Raw genomic sequence first — 26,731 nt, 5'->3', positions numbered from 1 at the left:
TTATGTTTGCGCAGAATAAAATTAAATATTTCGGTTAATATATTCGGTTGTTAGTTACGGATAAAATGTAATCGAATCAACTTCTAGAGGATATTCTTGATTCCATAAAACATATCCTAGAACTGCGTTCTACGTAATAACGATATTTACGGAATTTATGAACACCTAACTTATTTAATAAACTGCTTTGATTTATGTAACGCAATATTACGTGTACCGTGTACCTAAAGTTTCACTTTCTAGTTTTTATTTACTTAGGTATGCAAACAAAATGTATGTAGGTACAAAAATTATGACAATATCAATATGAACGTGTCGGACAAGATTTTAAGTAAAAACTAGAAGCATATTTATTTGAAAGCCAGTCTGTATGCAATTTGTGTTAAATTAATAACATAGTAATTATCCTCATGACCCAGTTTCCGTGTATATTCTGCCGACTGTACCCCAACAAAAGAGCAGTTCAGTGATCGGCCACAAACGGTCACAGGGCGTGAGCGCGCACGATCGCGAATAAACGTAATCGCCGCGAAATAATACGCGACTAACTGCTCGCGAATTGTCCAATAATTGCGCACCTGCAACATCCTGCGCTTCTAACTCGTTGCCTTTTTATTCCGACCCAACTGACACACAAACCACAATACCAATCGACCAACCACTAAGCAACATGCTGTTAATCATCTTCCTCGTAGGAATCACCAACGCGCAAATCGACGGAGAATTCTGGTGGCTTAATGATAAGCTCGCTGAAATAAAAGGCGCAAATCCAGAACCGGCGTTTGAAGAAGTTAGCGAATTTGACAATGATGAGACTGACAAAGTAGTGTTCAATGATGATAACTCTGCCAACGAAGCTAGGAGCAATGATAAATGGAACATCCACTTTCAAGATCGTACCAAGTTAACATGGCCGAATGAACGGGAAGTCAAATCAAATATTCTACCAAGCACTACAACTAAACCAGAGACAACGATCGGAGATGTTCTCGATTTCAAATTTCCAGACAGCGATAACTTCGTTTGGAAAGACGTCACCAACACTAACAGGCATACAATCCCACAACCAACTCCTGCAATTACCAGTGAAGCAAATACAACGAAGAATAAAACCGTCTTGATCACAGACAAAGTAACTTTCAAAGTGTATAAGGAAGAGACGACTCAAGTGCAAAATATATGCACATATTTGAAGAAAAGTGAATGCAAGAGCAGAAATGGACTTGTTTATATTAAACGAGACAGGTAAGGATTATTTTTAACTGTAACATTTATACGTTATAATTTATAATACTACTGCATAAATGTAGCGTCAGGTCAGAGTGGTGATCCTTAATAGGCCACCACCACCACCATGAGCCTTTGTATAAAGTGTTAAAAATGCAAAGAAACCTATTGGTGCTGACTTATTAAAACCTATTAAAAAAGTTCTATGAACCTTTCTCCGTGTTGTTGGTTTTTATCACTAAATATTAAAGTAGGTAATCATTTTCAGAGTACCCCCTAAGAAGACACCAAGTGATTCGCAATTCATTTGCTGCATTCTCCCTTTACCGTCGGACAAACCAACTAAAATTTACTTTGCTGACGACTTTCCGATCAAACGCTTCAAAAGATCGACTAACAGCGGCGACATGTCAACAGCTTTGAAACAAAGACTGGCCCTTATGCGTCGTAGGTTTCCTGTTCCAACTCATAAAGTCAAGACTCCGTTACCTGCACCTGCTAAAGTAACCCATAAGATTGTCACACCCGAAGAAGATTATGTAGACCCTTACGCGAACATAAAAAACTCCAATTTCAAAAAATCCTACGTACCAAGCAATCCCGCGGTTACTGAGACGAAGTATGAATACGGTAACCAAGATTATGTAGAAGACTACGTGGTCGAATTGCCAAGGCCTGGCCTAGTCGGGCTGTATTCCGATCATGGGCCTGGTTCAAGCTGGACTTATGTTAGCAGTGGAAAAACGGATTCACCGTATAGTACAGTAGATGATAATGACGATACGGATGATGATGAGGCACCGGGATACTCTACATTTGATCCCAGACTAGGTAAAGCAGCTAATTAACTTAATGCCATTGTTAATTAATCTCATAATAACAAATATCCGTGTCCCTATTTCATAAAAAATACGTTGCGCAGACATACATATGTGGAAATTGCGAAAAATTTCCTCTAAGTTGGAAATGTACTGAAAAGTGTATATTTTAGAAAGTCAAAAAGTTTCAATATTCATACACAATTAAAAAAATTAAAAATTTTCTCTTGGAAAATTTTGCTATTTATTTTGGAAACTTTTCAGCGGCACGTTATATGTACATACCTACTTAGTACGCATACCTACCTACAAGTACAGTAGTCAGGCCTAGTTTTTTTATGTAAACATTTTTATTACAGTTGATCGTCAAGCTATAGGAACCGCTAAACCTCCAAAACGAAGACCAGCATTCATAGCTGAAGATTCAGACGAAATCTCATACGACAGGCAAAGCCATACCGTCAACTACCACGCACATCCCGACTTTCATATCCTTCAAGGCTTCAAGCTCCTCAATCTGGTACGAAACACAAGTAGAGTCTACACCAAGAATGGACGGAGGACTACCACTACAGAAAGGGTGGCGGATAGTTCTGAATGTGTACAAACGAGGCCGATAATGGTGCATTCGAGTGAGGATTCTGAATACGACGATGTTTTTGACGTGAATGAGAATGTTTTCGGAGATTGCGGTAAAGCCTCGAAAGACCCGTTGAAGGAATGTGAACATGGTAAGATTTTATTTATTTACTAGCATTAGGTATTAAGTGGTATCCGCCATAGTGGGGTTGGGTCTGTATAATTTATCAGCCCCTAGAGTTGGGTAATAAAGTTGCCAGTGTCCAGCATTAAGGCTTAAACGTTTTTGATGTTGTAGTGAAAAAGTAAATTTTTGTTTGTACACAGACACATTTGCAGAGTGGAGTTACTTTTTCAAGTTTTTCATGAATACAAATTGCTGGCTAACCCCCCCCCCCCTGTATTAGTAGTCTTGAGTACAATCCTACCCATCTCCAGTCCCAAAAATAAGTAATTTTAAAATCGTCTCACCATCCTGTAGCTGTAGCTCAATCGTAATTACCATCTCGAAGAGGTTTGTTCTTAATATTGTTCTAGGTACACTTCTTATTTGCGTTAAACTGTAAGTGGTACCTACGTAATCAAACTCCCTATATTTGTGTATTTATTGTTCCAAAGACAAGCAAACCGGTGAAGCAGACGTAGGGTCTCATCCTTGGCTAGCGCTGGCGGTTCTGACGAAGAGCCCTCAGAGCATTCTGTGCTATGCCTCGCTTGTGCATCCGCGTGCTGCAGTCACTGCTGCCGATTGCATCTACGGGTAAAGCTACAAACTACTCAAAGTATTTTAAAGTAAAGCACTAATTGATACACTGATATTGCCGATATTGGCACGTAGATTTGCGTCCAACAACAATAAATATAGCTCTGGGTGTGTAGCCAGCGTGCCAATCGTTTACACTCCGTAGCGAACGAAATGCAAATGTATACTGTAATATGGAAGAGTGATAGAGAGAAATGACTACGTTACTCCATGGAGCGTAAACGGTTGGCACGTTGGCTAGGCGCCCAGTAGCTCTAATTAAAACGAAGCAGCTGTGCGCTGACAAATGTAAACCCGACCTTTGACAAGACAGTACGGCCGTGTAGGTACACAAGACCTGTGTAGGTATATACTTACTTACCTAATACATATTCTTTACGATATCAGTATACACTCACCTAAAAATTGTCAAAAAAGGATGAAATTTGCAGCAGGACCTCCCCAGGAGAAGTGACACTTATAGCTGGCATTTGGGACCTGGATGACGACAGCAGTCTGCGAACTCAGCAACGCATGGTTCAGATTCACGTCGACAGGCTCTACAAGCCGGGGAACTTGGCTCACAACCTTGCGATGCTGGTGAGATAATGCGTCTAAGCTATTTACGAGTAACTGCACCGATACGATACGACTTGATAAGACAGAGAGTGGAAGAGCGTCAAAATCCTATGAAAACATGACGTTTCTAATAGTCGAACGCTGGCACACTGACCCAAGTAGGATTTCCTTAATTAAAACGAATCCAGAACAAGGCACGTAATTAAATAGGTACTTACCAAATCCACAACAGAAGCGGTATCATGATCGCATTTTTATCACTTGTCATGCCATGCGTCACTTTTGCACTTAGGTACATATATATTTGTTAGAACGTGACAGGCATGGTGACAAATGATAAGAGCCGACCATCTCAGCCCTACAGGACCGCCCTCGAAGAAGTGACTATTTGGAATCTTTTAAAGAACTTTTAGAGAATGTGATGCAGAGAGTTGAAGTGACGGGCCGGCCAAGTTTCTAAATACCACAATACTTATTTTAATAATTACATTTCAGCACTGGAAGCGACCTCTAAAGCTAGGAGTGAATGTTCAGCCGGCGTGCGTGGCGGACCCTCACGTGGGTGACACTTGCAAGTTCGTGGGCTGGGGCGGCTACGATCAAGGTACCTAGGAACTAAATTACACATCATGTTACTCTCCTCATTGATCCTTCATTCGGAATCATCTTCCTAGCGTTTGCCCCGACTTATTGCCACGGCTCATGTGAGCCTGGGGTCGGCTTGGCAACTAATCCCAAGAATTGGCGTATGCACTAGTTTTTACGAAAGCGATTGCCATCTGACCTTCCAACCCAGAGGGTAAACTAGGCCTTATTGAGAGCTATTAGAGAAAAGAACCAAAGGGAAGTATAATATATTTTAGCATTATAGAACATAGTATGTTCTATAATGCTTTTCGAAATCTTAATGCCATAAAACTATAAAACTGCCCTTTAACATTACTTTACGAAGAAAGTGTATCTGTAACTAATTTTAAGTTATTCCGCTTATACTAAACTGTAACGCGGCGGGAAAAGTTATTTATGTTAAAGGGCAAAGTTTTATAGTTTTACGTGTATGTTATGTTGATGATATAACCTATTCGTCGTTGTGTTTCTATTCCCTGTCGCGGTAATATAATTTACTAATACCTAAAGGAGCTATATTAATCATACTTACTTACCTACTTCTTTCTGTTATCACGCCTCAGAAGCCCAGTTTCGCTAAGGGTACTCCACAGTACCTCTTCCCTCCTCCTCCTGCTTTAAAAATAATAAAATATTTTGTAGCTATCCGAGAACGCCCGCAGTGGCAGCGAGCTGCGATCCTGACGCCACGGCAGTGTAATGACAGGCTCTCATCTAGTAAGCACCGCGTCACACTGCCTCCTGACACTTTCTGCGCTTCTATAGAGTCCCGGGCGTCTGTGGTGAGTTACTCAATCTAAAAGTCAGGGCGAAGAGAAAAGAAATCTGACAATGAATTCAATAATAAAATTTATTCTCCAGAAGTGTTCTCATGGCACTCCTTTTCAACACAGTTTACTCGCACAGTGAACGACAGAGACCCCTATGATGGAAACTTCGATCCAAATTCCAAGCAACAAAGGTTGACAAATACATGGACATTTACCTTGGGAGGTATAAACTGCCTTCTTAAGCAGGAGCTTAGATTAAATGTTAAAGCCCGGACACTGTCAAACGTATCACATAATTGAACTCAACTGTCTCATGAGGCATGGCTGACATAAACTTATCTTACATTCAGACAGGTGTGGGCGGTCCTCTAACGTGCAACATAGGCGACCGGCACTCAGTGGTGGGCGTAGCTGTATGGCGGGACACTGCTCTAGTGCTGCTACCTGTCCATGAGTGGGTCGTGCGGGTCATCGCCGCGCTACGTATACGATGAACAAGGTATTACTCACGTCAGACCGGTCTAACGTGCAACATAGGCGACCGGCACTCGGTGGTGGGCATAGCAGTATGGCGGGACACTGCTCTAGTGCTGCTGCCTGTCCATGAGTGGGTCGTGCGGGTCATCGCCGCGCTGCGTATACGATGAACAGGGTATTACTCACGTCAGATTGGTCTAACGTGCAACATAGGCGACCGGCACTCGGTGGTGGGCGTAACTGTATGGCGGGACACTGCTCTAGTGCTGCTGCCTGTCCATGAGTGGGTCGTGCGGGTCATCGCCGCGCTGCGTATACGATGAACAAGGTATTACTCACGTCAGACCGGTCTAACGTGCGACATAGGCGACCGGCACTCGGTGGTGGGCGTAGCTGTGTGGCGGGACACTGGTCTAGTGTTGCTATTTATACTCGTACATACACCTTTTCCCGCAAATACTTAAAAGATTTCGTCAAATCGTAGGATGCCAACTCAGCATCAACCCTTAGAAACCCACATTTTTATGTACTTATATATCTTATTATACGTCTCCATTACGACATTGTATGATGTCACTGGGCACCAAAGTGTTATAACATACCTGTCTACTAAAATCTAGCTGAGCAAATTCATGATTTTCTCATGAAATGAAGAATAGCACATTAGGGATATACCATTTATGAACAGAAAATACCAATATAAATATCATAGTTTTATTTCTCCATTTACTTGTTTACAATTTTATGACTAACTCGTGCCACGAAAAATAATCGAACGCATCATAAGAAACATATAATAAAACAGAGTTTTACAAAATGTCCTATAGGAACTAAGCACATTATTCTATGTGACCCAACTGAAGGAATGTCGAGATCTAAACTAACGATCACTGTCCGACGAGGGTCCTAGCATGATAATTGTTAAACAACCACATTTTACTAAAGTGATAAATAAAAACAGCATATGAGGCATTGTCTATGAAAAGGGACCTTATTATCGATGGCGCTTACGCCGCTCAGCATCGCGTGGCCTTGTATTTAATCGGAGCATCGTATTGTCGTTGGCTTAAGCGCCATCGACAATAAGGGTCCCTTTACACAGATAACGTCACATTTAATCCGTCTAAACTAAATATGCATAGACTTAGCAGCAACAAAGTGTGAAAGCGCCACATTAGCGCATTAAGACGTCAACAGACACGCGCGCCTACAGCCCAGTATCAACCTTCGAACATTGGAACATCGTTCGCGTGGCGTTCAAAGTTTGTGATGGCAGTTCCACACTCTGTTGTTCGCAAAGTTGATGCAGATTAAGCTTAGACGTGGTCTATACTGTTTTTATTTGTCAACGAAATAAGTGCGAATATATAATAACAAGTGCAAGCATTGAGATAGATTGTGTATATAAATGTACTTTTTTTTATTTTGACACTAAATAAACAAAAGTTCGGGTTGTTTCAATGTCTATTGCAATCATATTTCTAACTTTGTCACACTAAACTGATTGAAAAAAGACAGATATCATCACAGGGATAAACGTATCACACTAGTACCTCAGAGATCTTGTATCACGAATACGTTAGTTAAACACAATTGTACTTCTACATTATAGGTCTTTGGCGTGGTACCTGACTCAAAGTTGGGTTGTCTTTTATGACTACAACGATATCGAAATGAGCAAGGTAAATAAAACACAGAGCCCAATTCAATTCAACAACTTGTTACAGTTTTGATCTAGTTTTGATACGAGTTCCTTTTTGAACTATATTAGAAGGCGAGATCGAAGCTAGGAGAGGAAGAGGAAAACCACGAGCTAGCTATACACGACAACTAAAGCAGGCGTGGCTCACTCCGCGATTTCGTCGCTTTGCTACAGGTAGCTAAAAGTACCGCATGTTCCACACCAGTTTTGGTGGCTAGTCATAAGCCGCGCGTGGCGCTGTCCCCACCTAGCAGCCATATCTGTCCTGATCGTAACAGACGCGTTTTGTTAGAGAGTGAGTCTTCTGTACCTAGTACTATTATTTATTCTGTGACTAAAGGCAAAAGCAAATGTCGTGTCTTACAGGGACCTAAAGAACCTGGCCGAGGACCGGGAAAACTGGCGCATACTTCACCGACAAGAGCCATGCTCTTAAATTATGATGATGATGATGACCTTGAAGTACGCTCACACTGATTGGTGAATGCGAAATGAAGTGAAAGGTGCGTGGTGGCTCCTCTACACGATGGGCCAGCGCCGGCGACTCCAAGGGACGCATTTATGCGTTAGAGGGAGCAAGTGATATTGCTATCTCATTCTACCGCATGGCTGCGTCCCTTGGAGTGGCCGGCGCTGGCCCATCATGTAGAGGAGCCATGAGAGGCGCGCCAATAGGAGTAAATGCGCCAATACTGCAAAGTTCTGCCGCCAGAGTGCAGCACTAAGCTATAGCTAGTTAACCATAGACTAACTTATACATACTGTGCCTTAAACTGTTTTTTGACAAGTATTCACAGATAATAAAATATGATATTGATGCGTCAAGACGGTTTGTTAACAAGGGCATAGCGGGAAACCCGAAAATCGAAATTTGGTTATCTGCCTCTTTATCGCTCGAATACGCAAGAGTGATAGAGAGTTAGATAACTAAATTTCGATTTTCTTTCGAGGTAGACCCCCAGATAGTGATGGATAGTGGTAGTGGCGCCCCCTACACAGGATTTTGCGTAATATACCCTATAACCAAGGCGATCGTCAAGGTATTATTAAAATCGATTCAAAACCATAACAAATTATTAAATTAGAATTGACCTCCCTATTCAAACAATACAAACAACAAGTCTTACAAGTTACAGCCCGTTTTCATTACACATTTTTCTTAATACGAACTTTTCAAATTAAGAAAAACGAGGCCTGTGCACACCGGTTGCGTGTGCGTAGACATGCGCGTTGTAATATACAGTTACATATGAGAGACGACACACCGCTTGCGTGACGTGTGCGCACGCGGTTCTAGCATTTAAGCGCACGTGCACGTTACCGCACCCGCAGCCGGTGTGTCCTGGCCTTTACAACCACCATTCTGTAATAACTATGTTTACAACATAATAATACTCTGGGCTAATCAATAGCTATTAACATAAATAATTTATAATGTACTGAAGTTGTTGTAAAACTAATAATTCGTTTTTTTAACTGTCACATAAATTATTTCAACAACCGCAATACAAAGCAAAAATAAAATTATTATTTAAAAATAATATAATATAGCCTAAACGCATACTGGCAAATAAAATACTTGAGATTTCTTATAATTATGAGAACTTACGAAAACGCAACTGACTGACGTATATTTTCAATTTCTCGAACCACAAAATGAGGACGCTAAGCATAAATAATTTCGTACATTGACCTGCCATTTCCTATCTCTATCGCACGCGCTCTTGCTGTCCCGCTCATGATGCCGGCTGTCTATGCCACTGTGCGAGCGGGACAGCAAATTATAAGCGTACGATAGATACAGGAAACGGAGGGTCATTGTATGAAATTCTTCGTTATTAGCGTCCTTACTTTTTTTATTAGAACTCTAATTTAATTCTGAAGGAAATTTTATATTTTTTTCCTTATAATGCATATCACATTTAGAAGATAAACATTTTAGGTAAAACTGTTCTCAAAAGACTAACATCGATCTGCATAGTTGAAGTTAGTACCAAAAAAAGCACATGTATTTTGAGACATCGAGTAATGACAATAAACATCAACCTTATTGTGTTTGTAATAAGACACTAATTTCTGTAATATGCCAGCCGCCCTAACCCTTTGTATCGATACAAACGGTAGTTTTCGGTTAGGGCGTATGCGTTACTATTTAAGGGTGGTATTACACCTGTCCAATTTTTTTGTCCAATGTCATTGCGTCACACTCTCTCATTTAGCCAAATGTGAGACGAAATACACATTGGACAAAGAAATTGGATAGGTGGAATACCACCCCAAACTAGGAATATAAAAATGTTACACAGAATCAGTAAATATCTAAATCACGTTTATCACTATTTTTATGATTAATTAGTCAAAAAATCTAGTTAGAATTTACCGCGCTAAATATTATAATGAATACTTAAAGAATAAATAATAATGACATAAATGACCCTATTTTGACATTGGGCAGTCGTTTAAAAAGCAAAATTTAGCGACAATTTATCAATCCCCTACCAATAGTAGTATTCGGCCAGGTGGCCCCATAGACTAGGAATCCTCTAGACGGAGTTTAGAGCAATTATTTCATGCAAACGATGCTGCCAAAAATGCGGGGGTGCGCGGGACGAGGTGAGCGAAGTCCCGTGCCGTGATTGGTCCGTTCAAACGACGAACGAGTTCACGGACGTCACACAAAGACACTTTCGACTCGAACATGGAGTAAATTTACCGTATGCGTGGCAGCGGGGGTAGCGCGACTATGCTCAGTCGGTATTAGTCTAATATTATTAGTGGGTGGCCCATTGCTGGAACGGTATTAGTCTAATATCATTAGTGTGTTGCCATGGTAACCCATATGAGTTGACAGTTTCTGTACTAATAATATTAGTCTAATATCGTTAGAGAAACGGGCCCAGCTGTCCAGTAGTAGAGGTTATGCTTTTTTATGTGTCGCATCAAAGGCTTGAAGATAAGTTTTACGTCAATAAAGCTTTTGACCGTAGTAGGAACGTGTCAGGCAAAAAAATATCATTTGTATTGAAAACTATGAGACCATGCCCACTACAGATGTAGTGCATAATTGTTTTCCATCGTACTTTCTCGGAAACGTTCGTATTTGTCATGCTAGTTCAACCAATGTCAGTACTTTTGGTACTGAGGCTGACTGAAATAGCAAGACACGTTCGTAAGTTTCCGTGAAAATACGATGGATAATGCACGGACCGTCAAAAATTGTCGCGAGCATATCGTCGGGTGACAAGCAAAAGTCACTACGTACTATCAAAAAATTAAAGTAACAAAATGCACTTTATTACACTTGTAACACGGTTTATTGTCCAATGATTTCAATCTTATTAGTTAGTGACTTTTGCTTGTCACCCGACGATATAAAACCAATAATATCGTCGGGTGACAAGCAAAAGTCACTAAGTACTATCAAACAATTAAAGTAACAATGCACTTTATTACACTTGTAACACGGTTTATTGTCCAATGATTTCAATGGTATTAGTGACTTTTGCTTGTCACCCGACGATATAAAACCAATAATATAACATTGAAAAATTGTCTATGTAGGCAAACCTTGGCTATTCGGTGATACTTGGTTATCCGGTGATAGTCAGTTTTAATGTTTTTTATCCGCGTTACCTGGTAATTATATTACTTGAAATCATATTACACCACATTAGTCACATCCATGGTATCTCTTAAACATTGTTTTAAGCAATAAAATTACCGGGCAACTCGGCTAAAAGACAATAAAACTGACTATCATCGAATAACTACGTATCACCGAATGGCCAAGGTTTGCCCTAATTTACAATAAGGTGTGGTCGTTTATTTTGTCCGTTCATGTAACATTGTTATGTCCCCAGCTATTGACTAATGGCGTGGCCTCACTACGCGATCACGAGCGGCTCGTCGTCGGAGAAACCGTGGATTGGAGGAACGTCGTCATCGTCTGGAAACAAACAATTTGGTTACACATTATGGTAAAGATGGACTCAGTCCGATGGATTACAGATGTAGTGCATAAAATAAATAAATAAATAAATATTATAGGACATTTTTACACAAATTGACTAAGCCCCACGGTAAGCTCAAGAAAGCTTGTGTGGTGCTCAGACAACGATATATATAATATATAAATACTTAAATAGAAGAAAACAACCATGACTCAGGAACACATATATGTATCATCATAAAAATAAATGCCCTTACCAGGATTCGAACCATAATAATAATTATCAGACATAGAAGTTTTTGTGGCTAAATAAAGTGATTGACAAAATAAAATATCGACATGTCTGTTATCGATGTTACCTTAACGTTATACTTCGATATTTATCACATATTATACGAAGACAGCTACAGCAAAATACACGTTCGATATCTTCTTCTCTTTTGATATATTGGTAGTTTTCCTTTTGGCCCTGTATACTACAGTTTACGTTTTAATTTTTAATTAAGTACTAAATATATGTAATAAGGAAATTATGTACCGCTTTGTACCTAATTGATCGGTAACTTACCTACAGCAAGTAGAAGTTATATATTTTAAATATTAATCTACCTAAGACCTATCGATAACAGATTTATCGATGTTTCATTTTCTCAAACACTCGTTTTTGCCGCAAAAACTTCTATGTCTGATAATTATTTTCCATCGTTTTCTGACGGAAACGTACTAACGTGTCTTGCTATTTCAGTCAGTCTCGGTACAAAAAGTACTGAGGTTGACTGAAGTAGCATGACAAATGCGAACGTTTCCGAGAAAATACGATGGAAAACAATTATGCACTACATCTGTACGTAAGTTTGAATATTGCTTGCTGTGAATAAAAAATGTAATTTGTAATTTCGCGAGCACATTATCTGTGCTTAGTACAAATAGTTATACAGTGTGTCCCAGAATTCGACGTAAAGCCGTGAACGGATGATAGACCAAGTCATAACAGTTATCATAAAAATACAAAAAAAAAATCCAACTCATGTTTTTTAAAAATTATGGTCACTTTAAAAATTCACTAAAAAAACTACACCCTCAAGTCAACAGTCAACAGTCAAGGTATTATTAACAAGGACAAGATGCCAACAATATGTACACACTATCTTAATGTATGGGTAATAGGTACATTGACGTTCAAAAGTGCATGGAAATGTTTTAACCGTAATATTAAAGCATCTATACATGCACATTTGAACGCCGCTGTATACATATTATTGACACTTTGCCCGTGTCGATATCTAATACTTTGTTGGCTGTACAGTCAAGGTCATTAGTCTGCATACAATTTCCTATTTGAATAGTATTCTTAAAATAAGTTACTTAGTGGTAGTGTTTGTCCGTTTGTATTTTAGAAAACAATAAAATAATTCAAATCATTGTTGTTTTATTGAAATACCATTTGAAATGCAATGCTGTATCGACTTAAAAATCGGTTGACTTATACTAAGAATTAGGAGAAGTATATTGACAGCAGTTTTTTTTGTTTTTATTGAGGCGTTGTTATTGAAAATACACACATATTTTTTTTTAGTCGAGACAGACATGAAGGCATCAAAAGTGTAAAATGTAGGTATATGATAACATTGCTAACACACTAATCTCATAATCTCTAATTTACTTGCAGTTTTTGAGGTCGCTCCAATCGACATCTGTGGCATTACCTATGCATTTGTTTTACTTACTTCAGTTAATATAATTATGAACCTCCAGGTCTTTTTTTGTTGCGGTACATCTTTTGTATTGCATTTTTGATATGTTTATCTGACAGTTTGGTTTTCTAAATAAATAAATAAAAAATCGGATTCTTAAAACTGGTGATTCATCTTAAAAGTTTGCCGACCCCTGTAAAAGTATATAAAATGTTGTATACCGTGGTCGCCGATGGTGGCCTGGCCGCGCCGGCTGTCGTAGCTGAAGCGCAGCAGCGACCTGGCCAGGCGGCGGTTCCGCAGCAGCACGTGCAGCAGCGCGCCGCCCAGCAGCGCCGCGCCCAGCAGCGCCGCGCCGCCGCCCCACCACAGCGCCGACGTGGCCGACACCTCCGGCTCGGCCGACCCTAGGGGACATAACACTGTTTAATAAGGTTTTTGACAAAATAGGTTTTCTATAAATTGTAAATACTACTCTTCTTCCTGTATTATTTGTATTATTTTCTGTAATGAGGTGTGCAATAAAGGGAGTGTGAGGCGATCTCCGTCACTCAACGCATTCAACACATGCGCCATACTTTTATAAGTTAAACCTGATATTTCTTACGAAACTCACCTAACATCTCCAAAGTGTGCACTTCGCTAATGTCGCTATAATACCCGTCTTCGGACACGACTCGCACGGCGCAGTACAGCGGCCCGCGGGCGACGGGCACGGTAATAAGGCGAGGGGAGTGTGAGGCGATCTCCGTCCCTCAATGCATTCAACACATGCGCTATACTTTTATGAGTTAAACCTGATAATTCTTAAGACACTCACCTAACATCTCCAAAGTGTGTACTTCGCTAATGTCGCTGTAATACCCGTCTTCGGACACGACTCGCACGGCGCAGTACAGCGGCCCGCGGGCCACGGGCACGGTAATAAGGCGAGGGGAGTGTGAAGCGATCTCCGTCCGCATTGAGGCGGTCGGGTGTAGCAGGTCTTCGGGGATTTCGGTTTCGGAGACTATGATTTCGTAGTTGTATCTGAAAAAAAATGTATTTAGTTAAAATCGATGCAATAACTAACACTAACAGAGTTAGAGCAATCGTTTCGAACTCTAAAACTCCTTGCATAAAATGCAGTTCAAGAGTTTTTTTGGGTACGGAACCCTAAAAAGCGACTGTCAAACAATTTTTCAGAGCATAACCCTTTTGTATACGCGCATTAGGGTGGTATTTCACCTGTCCAATGTCAATGCGTCTCTCTCACTCACTAAGAATAATGTGAGATCAATATATTGGACATACCGCCCTTAGGGCTCATTCGATGCGAGAACTCCCATGCGAGTTTCCTTACATTGCGGGTTTTGATCGGTCGATTGAATTGGACGTAACCAATAGTCCGCAATGTAACTAACTTAGACTTAGGCCCACTTGCACCATTCTACTAACTTGGGGTTAACCGGTTAAACCTGAAGTTACCATGGTTACAATACAATTTGACACTAGGTTAACGCCTTAACCGCTTAATCCCGGGTTAGTGGAATGGTGCAAGTGGACCTTAAAGGTTGACTCACTTGTGGTCGTTGTCCTCTCGGCGGTTGTCCCAGTTGACCATGAGGTGTCCGTTGGGCGCGAGCCACGCCACGACGGCGGACGGCGTCGGCAGCTGCTGGCCGAGGACGTGTTTACACGTCACGGCCGCTGATGGCACGTTGGCCTGTGAACAAAGGTTAACTCACTTGTGGTCGTTGTCCTCTCGGCGGTTGTCCCAGTTGACCATGAGGTGTCCGTTGGGCGCGAGCCACGCCACGACGGCGGACGGCGTCGGCAGCTGCTGGCCGAGGACGTGTTTACACGTCACGGCCGCTGACGGCACGTTAGCCTGTACGCAAAGGTATAGTACAATGTTATTACGAGCACAGAATAAATACTAGGTACAGAAGACTCACTCTCTAACAAAACGCGTCTGTTACGATCAGGACAGATATGGCCGCTAGGTGGCGACAGCGCCACGCGCGGCTTGTGGCTAGCCATCAAAAAAAAACCCTTTCCGACGTATTAGTATGATGGAAAGGGACAAACGATTATTATCGGCTTGTCAACTTTAATAAACGCTTATGAAGAAGGGGGTGAGTGTATACAAATATAACTTACAGATATGCAGACGTTATACCGGCCGCCAATCGCCACGTTCTCGATGGAGTGAGACAGCGTTACGTTCGTCGTCGGCTTGAGCTCGTAGCGGCTCACTTTGTTGCGCGTCAGCTCCGTTATGTCCAACTAGAACAAACGAATGTGAACCGAATATGTATATATATATATTACGATAGGGCCTACAAATGATGAGTATATGTTTTTAAATACCAATACACGGTGTAACATGAGGAAACCGAATAATTTTAACAGCGTATTCCTGATCAAATTTAGAGACAAAAATGTCATATAAACTTTTTTGAAATTCGCCTATTTTCAGAGATAATTAATTAAAAAAAAAAAACAAGTTTTGATTGTTACATAGTGTAAAAGGCCTTTTTGGTGGTGATGTTGCTGCTATGGGACGTAGTCTAAATATCCTTATTGGTAGATGTCAAAAAGTGACAAGTAACACTTTGCAAAAAGTAGGTTTTAGGATAAAAATTTAAAAATCAATTTTAAGTGACAAGTTTACCAATAACATTTATTTTTTATGTACATTAAAAAAATTGAAAAAACAAAACAAAAAAAAAAAATATTTTGGCGAAATTGACCTAAACTCATATTACATTTTTTACTTCTTTTGACCTCAGAAATGCGTGGTTAAAATTATTCGGTTTCCTCATGTTATACCGTGTATATCAATCGTTACGCTATCAACTTAAACAAGAATATGTTTATACAGACCCTGCCTCGTGGCATAAATCAAGTACTTGAAATTAACATTACTCGCGAATGAGCAGGTGCCCTGTACTACAGTTCACGTTCCCTTGCGCATTGAAGGGTCTGCCATCTTGTAGCCTAAATCAGAAACTAAAACTTGATTTGATTATCACTTCGCACTTTAAATATGGCTTATGTGCTGCTCCTACCACCTGTACCATAGACTAGGAATACTCTAGACCGAGTTTAGAGCAATTATTTCATGCAACCGATGATGCCAAAAATGCGGGGGTGCGCGCGACGACGTGAGCGAAGTCCCGTGCCGTGATTGGTCCATTCAAAGACGTCGGTCACGGACGTTTGTGTGACGGACGTCACACAAAGACACTTTCGACTCGAACATGGAGTAAAATTACCGTATGCGTGGCAGAGGGGGTAGCGCGACTATGCTCAGTCTGGAGGATTCCTAGTCTATGACCTGTACAGTCGACGTTACCTGCACGAGAATATCAAATCTTAAAGGTACAAAACTTGATCAGAATTGTTCCCATAGTAAAACTCGTTCACTAGGGACCAATGCGGTTTAGGCAAGATTTCGTGAAAACACCATGTATTTCGTTGGACTATGAAAGAACGCCCTCAATTTATTACTGAATCATAGCTGACGTGGGGAAGAAGACCGCCAGGCTGAAGTGGGACTGTGCGGGTCATGTCTGCCGCATGCATCCGGATAGGTGGGCTAGTATAGCCACCAAGTGGATGCCGCAAAAGAAGCGCGGTCGTGGCAGGCCCAGACGGAGATGGCGGGACTACTTAGACGCCTTCATCAGTGGCTGGCAGGAGAAGGCACTACAGTGGGAGTTGTGGAAATCAAGGGGAGAGGCCTTTGCCCAGCAGTGGGACACTACAATAGGCTAAAAAATATATATACATATATATATAATTTAAATTGAATATAAATTCTTACCCTGTATGCGACCGCCTCGTGTATGACGTCACAGTTTGCGTTCCATAAGATTTCCATCTTAGTCTTGTTAGCGTTGAATGCGACGTGTAGATTTTTTATCGGGGCCCTGTTAACGAATTTATAACATTGGTCGTACTGCTACAATTCAATTAAATGAATAACTAAGGCCCCTCCCACATCTAGCGTCTTTCGAGCGTCGGCGTCTACAACTCTATGGCCGAACGTCGACGCAACGTCGACGCAACTGCGCAGCGACGTCATTTTCCATAGCGCTGACCAGACGCCGACGCTCGAAAGTCGCTAGATGTGTGGGGGGGGGGGGGGGGGGCTAAGGTGACAGGCCGGGATTCAAAAAAGCGTTTTCTGCTTCGCATCTGCTATCGGCCACCAGAAGGCTTAGCGCGTTTTCTCAAAAGGTTCGCTATTTTTAAACAGTGAGATATAGATGATTCTACTTTCAAACATCACAAATCAAAACATTTTATAAAATAATACGCGCTTTGCACTCGCTAGCGTATCGCTTCGGTTGATGATCCTCATATCGGATCAAAATAATTTAGTTAACTAAAATGTGCGTAGCCCGTTTTAGAATAATTTTAAATGTTAATTTTTTTATTAAGATAAACTCTTACTTAGCATTCTCTCGGGTCATGATCTCGTGTATTTTAGCGTTGGGTCCGTTGGCGAGCGTGACGGCGAATATGTAGCTCTCGCACGCGTGCAGGTCGTCGATCTGCATGCTCGTCTGCTTAGTCGTGATCTTAGCTGGAAAATAAACGGAGCGTTGAAATCTGAATCTATACACCGCCGCTTGAATACGTACGGGGCGCGGCGTGCGGGGGCGGGGGAGGCGCCCCCGCACCGGTTTGAGGAAGATAAACTTTAAAATGTAAGACTCACGCTTAAAATACTTACTTTCTTTCCCTGGAATCCTAGTATGCATCACATCAAGGTAAAACACCGCGTATTCCAACTCCTTCCCCTTATATCTGTCACTAGTCGGCGGTGACCACTCCAACTTGACCGATGTTCGCTTCTCTTTAATAAGGTACGCGGTACTGTTGATGACGTCATCGATGACGCCCTCGGGTTTGAGAAATATGGTGAGAGGGTGGCCGGTGATGGTGCCTTTGTACGCCATTATGTCGACGTCGATGTGAACGCCGGTTGGTAGGTTTGTTACTGGAAAGGAAATACATGTTAATAGTTGAGTATGCGCCTAAGCGTTGAGTGCCGGGAACCCACTTGGCGGTTTCTGTTAGTAGTTGCTTTCCTCTACAAAGCGGAAAAACTCTGGAATCGGCTACGAGCGTAGCGCTACGAAAACGTTGGTAATGAATGTGTTAAATAAACATTTCGAAGGCCATACACTAACATCTAATATAAATAATCGCGAACCGGTTTGACGGTAGACCTAAATGAAATTATGCTCAATCGAAAGAGCTTGAAAAAATATCACTTTTGAATCGAGAACATGTATCCGCAAAATTCGTATTGTCGAGTATTTTGCATTTAAAAGTGAAAAAATTTCGACAAAGAATGCACATGTTCAATTTGTTGATTGTCATTTGACAGCGTTTGTTGCGTTTAGAAACTGCAAACATGCTTACAAGTTAGGTTGGTCGTTTTTTTTTTTAAATAAAAACCAAGACGAATATTACTGTTTATTTGATGACTCCGGTATGTATAATGGTTATTATTTGCATTAAGTTTCGTTTCATATGGATATGTATACCGGTATAATTATTACATAATTTTTTTTAAGCCAGAACGTGCGATAGTCTGTTACGGCTTTTAAGACGATTGCAACACTGCCTAGACGTCAAACCATTCGGCTTTGTTCGGGTGTTTTGAATTACTAATTTATTCGAAAATACGTGATAAAAACCTGTTAAATAGTGTATTGTGTGTGTTAACAATAAAAAATAGTCACCGAACATAGTGCAAAGTGCAAACGCCATCGTAACGTAACGAGATTTGAACTTCAAAGCGTTCCATGGGAGTATTGTGTTTAGTATAAACATCGGTCTCTCAGTTGCATTTTAATATTTCAGAATGGTTCCAAATATTCTTACATGTCAATTCACTACTAGCTACCTGGAAATGCAAGTGAAAGCAACCTTGAAGCAGCTGTGATAAATTAATAAATGAGCGAGATGAAAATGACGTTGTTCAAAGAAACTTTGAGTTTAAGTGCCAGCTGACTGTAAACAGTGTGAAACAGTGAAAAAGCTACAGTGTATTGTGGACATATTTAATAACTGTGCTTTAGTTTAGATTATGAATCAAATTTGAGGTGTATCGGTGAATTGGAAAGTGAATAAAATCTAATAAGTTATCTCCGGAGTCAATGTAAGTTGAATATAAGATTAAATATAATAAGATATATAGATAGTATATATGTCGCAGTCAAAAGTGTGATCTGGTCAAAAGAACTTTTAACCGACAAAAACAGGCAAAACTGCTTTTGACTGAGCGTGTTGGTCAAAAGTAGTTTTACCTGAAAATCATTGATTAATAGTAATTGTGACTGTTACTAGAGTCTGGCTAGCCAAATTTTGTTGACAAATATTTCCTTGTTGCATCACCAATTGTCTATGCTTTAAAAAAAAGTTAAAAGTCTGTTGTCAATTTATGTCATTCATTCAAATTGTTTGCGGTTTATAAGGCGTTTATTTTAAATAATACTTAAATAATATTAATAATGACTATGCCGAGTGTGGTCCGCAAACTATTATTTAAGCTCTTAAATAATTAAGACAATGTGCGAAGTCGACGTGAAGCGATTATTAACGAAAAACTGCAATGTTTACAAGTCGTAAATAATTTAGTAGGTTGGTGCTCTATTAATATTTTGATACTTTAAGTACTATTTTTAACATTTCCCTATAACTTTGATTAAGTACGTGCATTTATTAATACCTGAAACAAGTGTGTAAAAAAAACGGATAAACTAGAAGTTCTAAAAAATATCAATAAAATCAAAACATTGGACCGTAAACTTATGCGTTTGTCGTTAACTGTACTTTAAATAGTGGTATAAATTATGTGAGCTGTCTTTGAGTGCACGTCAACGTATATTTAACTTATTTTATCAGGTACCTTACGTGTGCACGGAAAATCAAAAATATTTTCTAGTATCAAAACTATAAATCCTACTACACACAGTGTGACCAGCCCAAGATTTTTTGAATTTCCCGCCAAAACTTTGGGTAATATTTCAGTAGCCAGACTCTATCAGTCAAATGTACTCTCAGAGATAGGTAGGTTAGGGTTATTTTTTTTTTGCTACGCTCAAAAAATGAAACTGTTCCCAGAGTTTGGTAGGTTAGGGTTATTTTTTTTTTCTACGCCCTAAAAACGAAACTGCTGCCAGAAATAGGTATGATTTTCAGGTAAAACTACTTTTGACCAACATGCTCAGTCAAAAGCAGTTTTGCCTGTTTTTGTCAGTTAAAAGTTCTTTTCACCAGTTCACACTTTTGACTGCAAAAGGTTGGGCTGGACATATGGCAAGGGAAGGTAAAGATAAGTGAGATAGAGAGGTAGCGGAATGGTATCCTAGAGATGGAGAAAGGAGAGAAGGAAACCAATAATGAGGTGGTCGGATGACATAAGGAAGCATGCGGAGCCGAATTGGATAGGGACGGCAAGGGATAGAGAGCTGGGGGAGGCCTATGCCAAGAAAGCAGACTGAAATAATTATTAAAAAGCAATGACATAAAAAATATTTAATAAAGTTACTAAGGAAAAAATATTGAAAAACTAATTGATATAAATGAAATGTGAATTTATTTAAATGTAATATGTTCTGAAATTTAATTTTTTGGGCAATAAAGGCTATTCTATCCTATTCTATTCTAATTTGACAGGTGACAACAAAAAAAACATTAATTCCTGCTAAAATTTCAGAGTCATAGTTAAGCGTAGTATCAAAACAAGGTTGATTTTTAGGGTTCTGTAGCCAAAGGGTAAAAACGGGACCCCTATTACTAGGACTCCAATATATTATTAGAACAAAACAAATTATTTTCAGAAAATATTTAATTTAGGCTTAGGGATGGCGATGCTCCATAAGCCTTCAGTAAGTAGTGCATAAGTATACTTGGAAAAATCCGACCTATGCCGCCGTGGATGGCCCGGTGGCAGAATGGCACAGGCACCTGCTGCAATAGCAGAGGACGCTGCTTTGATTCCAGCCTGGGGCACTGGAGGCCTTGGTCACTTTTTAGGGTTCCATACCCAAAGGGTAAAAACGGGACCCTATTAAATACTAAGACTGCTGTCCGTCTGTCTGTCACCAGGCTGTATCTCAAGATCTCATGAACCGTGATAACTAGATTAACTAGACAGTTTACATTTTCACAAATGATGTATTTCTATTGCCGCTATAACAACAAATACTAAAAACAAATTAAAGAAATATTTAAGCGGGGCCAATGAAATGAGTAAATTTTTATTAATATGTTTTAATATGACATGTTGGTGGCAAACAAGATACAAGGCTGTTAATGCCGATGGTAAGTGGGAGTTTAGACTAGACCTCTGCTTCTCCAAGGGACTCACATTGCTGACCGAGTAAATTTTTAATAATATGGTTTAATATGACATGTTGGTGGCAAACAAGCATACAAGGCTGTTAATGCCGATAGTAAGTGGGAGTTTAGACTAGACCTCTGCTTCTCCAAGGGACTCACATTGCTGATCGAGTAAATTTTTATTAAAATGTTTTAATATGACATGTTGGTGGCAAACAAGCATACAAGGCTGTTAATGCCGATGGTAAGTGGGAGTTTAGACTAGACCTCTGCTTCTCCAAGGGACTCACATTGTTGACCGAGTAAATTTTTATTAATATGTTTTAATATGACATATTGGTGGCAAACAAGCATATAAGGCTGTTAATGCCGATGGTAAGTGGGAGTTTAGACTAGACCTCTGCTTCTCCAAGGGACTCACATTGCTGACCGGTTACAAATCTATTACACTCATACTAGGGTACCGTACCTGACTAGGGTACCGTACCATACTAGGCCCTAGGGTACCGTACCTGAAGGGTAACTAAAAACGGGAACCTATTAGCGATTCCGACTCGCACTTGGCCGGTTTTTCTTAGTAGGTATATGACATTTGTTTCAGTTTTACTTCATTGTCCGTCTGTCTGTCTGTCACCAGGCTGTATCTCATGAACCTTGATAGGCAGTTGAAATTTTCACAGATGTTGTATTTCTGTTGCCGCTATAACAACAAATACTAAAAAGTATGGAACCCTTCGTGCGCGAGTCCAAATCGCACTTGACCGGTTTGATATTTCAGGCTCCGTCACACAGGCGCGTTTCGCGTGCGGCGCGTGAGCGGGGCGCGCCGCTTTTTCATATAAAACGCTCAGGCCCGGCTCTGAAAACGCGCCGGTGTGACGGAACCTTTATTTCAGTTTACTCCACTGTCCGTCTGTCACCAGGCTGTATCTCATGAACCGTGATAGGCAGTTGAAATTTTCACAGATGATGTATTTCTGTTGCCGCTATAACAACAAATACTAAAAAGTATGGAACCCTTCGTGCGCGAGTCCAAATCGCACTTGACCGGTTTAATATTTCAGGCTCCGTCACACAGGCGCGTTTCGCGTGCGGCGCGTGAGCGGGGCGCGCCGCTTTTTCATATAAAACGCTCAGGCCCGGCTCTGAAAACGCGCCGGTGTGACGGAACCTTTATTTCAGTTTACTCCACTGTCCGTCTGTCACCAGGCTGTATCTCATGAACCGTGATAGCTAGACAGTTGAAATTTTCACACATGATGTATTTCTGTTGCCGCTATAACAACAAATACTTAAAAGTGTTCCGTTCTTGATGGGTGAGTCCGACTCGCACTTATCCAGTTTTTTTTTTAACGAATTTAATATTAAGGCGCTCTTATAGTTGAGTTTTACGTTTCCGAGGGGGTGAAGCAGACGAGTGGTAGAACAGGCGGGCGGGCGCCCCGCGCGCCCCGCCGCAGCATTTCCGCGCAGCACGTCTACATCCTTATTCTGGCGCCATCGGTATTCTGAATATTCTGATTTGTCAGTTCCGGGATTTTTTCCGGCAATTAATATCGAATAAGGTTTATGAACAAATTCGTATTTTAATGAGTATTTAATGAAATTATATACAATATGAGAGTATACCCCGACAAACTAAGAACCTAATCAAATTATACCCAATTATTATGAGACAGAAATTGGTACTTACTTACCTTAAAAATATAATAGAGTTAGACCAAGAAAATTCTGCAAGGATTTTGATTGCACACGCAGTGCAAGTGTTATTTTGAACGACAAACCTTTATGAAATTATGATTAACACTTGCACTGCGTGTGCAATCAAAATCGTCGCAGACTTGGTCTAATTCTAGAAGTCAATTTCGGGCAAGTAGGTTTGAAAATAAGGAAGAATACTGTAGTTCGTTTATTTTAGCATTAGAAAGTACTCGAAAGAAGGTAACCGATCTTGACATGTCTTTTAATTGAAAAGCGCTTTTAAAAAATCAGTAACTATTACATATGAAAGCTTATTTTATATATTAGGACTTTCATTTTATATAAAATCAATCCACATTTGGCATGATGTGTCACATCCCCGTAGCTGCAGGCGTCCATAGCCTATGGTGAATGTGGGTCGTATGCTTGCTTGCCACCAGTGTGGTATATAAAAACAGTATTTTTTGGAATAAATTTCCCATATCGCACGGTACGGACTTGGCGGAAATAAGGTAGAAGTACTAGTGCTCAACGCTGCACTAGTATTCGACACGGGCACTTTATGTCAAAGTGACAAGAACTAAATTTGACTACAGAAAGATCGTCGCCGTTCAAATTTAACCTATATTACTTTGACATAAATTATAGTGTGTAGCTTTCAAATAGGGATTGCAAATCCGAATCTATTTTACAAAATCCGGATTTTCGGATAATTTTCACGCCGAAATCCGAACTTCGGATAAAATCCGGATTTAGGGAATGTTTTCTTGGTACCAGGAATAAATTAAAAAAAACGACTTTCTAATAAGAAATTAGTCTTTTTATTTACTGTAATAGTCTTATGCAGTGGCGTAGCTAGGTGGGGGCGGCGGGGGCGGCCCACCCCGGGTGTCACCCATTTAGGGATGATTTGGTTTCATGGTGGTATCAGATGGGTTGATGTAGGGTAACCGATGGTGACCATGCATGCTCACATAATCTCGTCTGCCAAGGTGTTCCGGCAGGAAAAGCCTTGGCAGACTTATATATTCCTGACATGAGGGTCCATACCTACCGACTGGAATTGGTTTCATGGTGGTATCATCATCATCATCATCATCCTCATCTCAGCCATAAGACGTCCACTGCTGAACATAGGCCTCCCCCTTGGACCTCCATTCGTACCGGTTGGAAGCGATCCGCATCCAGCGTCTTCCGGCGGCCTTAACAAGGTCGTCCGTCCATCTTGTGGGTGGACGTTCTACGCTGCGCTTGCTAGTCCGTGGTCTCCACTCGAGCACTTTTCCACCCCATCAGCCATCTTCTCTGCGCGCAATGTGGCCTGTCCATTGCCACTTCAGCTTGCTAATCCGGTGGGCTATGTCGGTGACTTTAGTTCGCCTACGGATCTCCTCATTTCTGATTCGATCACGCAGAGAAACTCCGAGCATAGCCCTCTCCATAGCTCGTTGTGCGACTTTGAATTTTGAGGTGAGGCCGATAGTGAAAGACCACGTTTCGGAGCCGTAAGTCATCACTGGTAACACACATTGATTAAAGACTTTCGTCTTGAGGCACTGAGGTATATCGGACGAAAAGACATTACGTAGTTTCCCGAACGCTGCCCAACCGAGTTGACCTCCTTCTCGAAGTTGGACCTACCTAATTTGACTACTTGTCCTAGGTAGATGTAAGAGTCAACAACTTCGAGTACCGAGTTCCCAAAAGAGACTGGGATGGGCACAACATTGACATTTGACATAAGTTTCGTCTTGTCCATGTTCATTTTCAAGCCCACCCATTGTGAAACTCAGTTGAGGTCACCGAGCATCATGCTGAGTTCCTCCATCGACTTTGTCATGACTACGATATCGTCGGCAAACCGAAGGTGAGTGATGTATTCGCCGTTGATGTTGATGCCAAGTCCTTGCCATTCCAGGAACTTGAAGGCGTCTTCCATTACGGCAGTAAGCAGTTTCGGAGAGATAACGTCTCCCTGCCTTACGCCTCTTTGCAATGGAATCGCCTTCGTGCTCTGCTCCTGTACTCGGACCGACATGGTGGCGTTACTATACAAATACTTCAACACTTCGATGTACTGATAGTCAATATGTCATCGCTGAAGAGACTCAAGCACCGCCCATGTTTCCACCGAATCGAAGGCTTTCTCATAGTCCACAAACGCTAAGCATAATGGCAAGTTATACTCTTCGGTCTTCTGTATAACTTGCCGCAGCGTATGGATGTGGTCTATGGTACTATAGCCTTTTCGGAAACCGGTTTGTTCGGGAGGCTGGAAGTCATCAAGTCTGTGTTCGAGACGGTTCGTGATGACCCTTGAGAACAGCTTATAGACATGGCTCAGAAGCGTGATGGGTCTGTAGTTCTTCAATAGGCTGTTATCACCTTTTTTGAAAAACAGCACCACCTCGCCTCTATTCCATGTTTCAGGCGTTTTGCCCTCGGACAAGACGGAATTAAAGAGCTTCTGGAGGACTTTAAGTACCGGTGTTCCACCCGCTCTCAAAAGCTCTGAAGTGATTCCATCTTTGCCCGGCGCCTTGTTGTTCTTAAGCTGCTTCAGGGCCATCCTAATCTCGTACAGACTGATGCCCGTACAGCTTGGCTCTTGGATCTCCTACCAAGCTGTCAACGGGCTTTGCGATCGAAGTGTATAACTGTCCATAGAACCTCTCGATCTCGCCTAAAACCTCCGCTTTGCTCGACGCTATGCTGCCATCTCCCCGTTTCAGCTTCGTCAGCTGGCGTGATGGCGTGCTGGATGGTGGTATCAGATGGGTTAAATTAGGGGTCCCGGTGGTCACCTTTGAGAGCGTCTGCCAAGCACTTCCGGCAAAAAAAATACTGGCAGATTTCGCTTTTCTGCGTCTACATGTAAATTTCTAACTGCTGCCATAACTATTATTTATTTCGGTATCAGATGGGTTAAATCAGCCCCCTTTTTTCGCACCGGAAGTGGCCTTCTTTTTCGTACTTTCGGCAAGTTCCGCCGCGGCAGACTATCGAATTCGGACTTAGCATCACTTTTATGGGAAACCATTGTGCGGAAAATATGCGGCCGGCTCTTCTACTAATCCGGCATCCAGCTTTTGTTGCACGAGCCTGCCGCGCGCGGAAAAGCCAAGCCACGGTGACGCCTGAGCCAAACATCGAACACTCAGTTTAACGTGAAGTCACACAGACACCGCGCTTGTCATGAGGCTGTTCAAGGCTTGACGCGTATTTGCAGTAATCAGAACATTTTAACGGTGCAAAAGGCAATTGTATAATAGTTTAACAAAAAATCCGAAAATTCGGATTTGGGTTTAAAAATCCGGATTTAGAAACGGATTGAAAAATTGGCGGATAATCCGGATTTTCGAAGTTCGAATAATCCGGATTGCAATCCCTACTTTCAAATAGAGCTCAACGGCTAATCCTATTGTCTATTGTTAAGGGGCTGTCCATAAATTACGTCATCGATTTTTGACGATTTTAGACCCCCCCCCCCTTATAATCATCCAAAAATCATGCTCCA

The 26,731-nt window shown here is 41.1% G+C and overlaps 2 protein-coding genes across 2 annotated transcripts in view; one reads left to right on the top strand and one right to left on the bottom strand.

Annotated features, from left to right (window-relative positions):
• Nucleotides 1-437: 437 nt before the first annotated feature.
• LOC134671394 (uncharacterized) lies at nt 438-5,892 on the top strand. The gene is made up of 8 exons (XM_063529234.1): nt 438-1,245; nt 1,496-2,058; nt 2,405-2,776; nt 3,243-3,384; nt 3,819-3,966; nt 4,441-4,549; nt 5,215-5,354; nt 5,693-5,892. Exons 1-8 carry the CDS (start codon nt 671-673, stop codon nt 5,834-5,836), a joined length of 2,193 nt encoding a protein of 730 aa, XP_063385304.1. The 5' UTR covers nt 438-670; the 3' UTR covers nt 5,837-5,892.
• Nucleotides 5,893-6,519: 627 nt separating this feature from the next.
• LOC134671430 (sortilin-related receptor-like) overlaps nt 6,520-26,731 on the bottom strand; it is a 73,695-nt gene continuing 53,483 nt past the window's right edge. Inside the window, exons 22-29 of the mRNA XM_063529288.1 lie at nt 17,891-18,157; nt 17,608-17,740; nt 16,976-17,081; nt 15,307-15,432; nt 14,892-15,034; nt 13,985-14,193; nt 13,386-13,571; nt 6,520-11,467 (exon numbers count right to left, since the gene is read on the bottom strand). Of these exons, the coding sequence (XP_063385358.1) occupies nt 11,406-11,467; nt 13,386-13,571; nt 13,985-14,193; nt 14,892-15,034; nt 15,307-15,432; nt 16,976-17,081; nt 17,608-17,740; nt 17,891-18,157 (1,232 nt within the window). The 3' untranslated portion in view covers nt 6,520-11,405. The remainder of the gene's footprint in view (nt 11,468-13,385; nt 13,572-13,984; nt 14,194-14,891; nt 15,035-15,306; nt 15,433-16,975; nt 17,082-17,607; nt 17,741-17,890; nt 18,158-26,731) is intronic.

This window comes from Cydia fagiglandana, chromosome 15 (genome assembly GCF_963556715.1).
Source record: "Cydia fagiglandana chromosome 15, ilCydFagi1.1, whole genome shotgun sequence".
Lineage (NCBI taxonomy): Eukaryota > Metazoa > Arthropoda > Insecta > Lepidoptera > Tortricidae > Cydia > Cydia fagiglandana.
This window is presented reverse-complemented; position numbering and strand designations above follow the sequence as displayed.

Coding starts and splice junctions, on each gene's coding strand:
- LOC134671394 (XM_063529234.1), top strand. CDS start 671: ATGCTGTTAATCATCTTCCTCGTAGGAATCACCAACGCGCAAATCGAC. Junction 3,385..3,818: donor GCTGCCGATTGCATCTACGG/GTAAAGCTACAA, acceptor TGAAATTTGCAG/CAGGACCTCCCCAGGAGAAG. Junction 4,550..5,214: donor CTGGGGCGGCTACGATCAAG/GTACCTAGGAAC, acceptor AATATTTTGTAG/CTATCCGAGAACGCCCGCAG.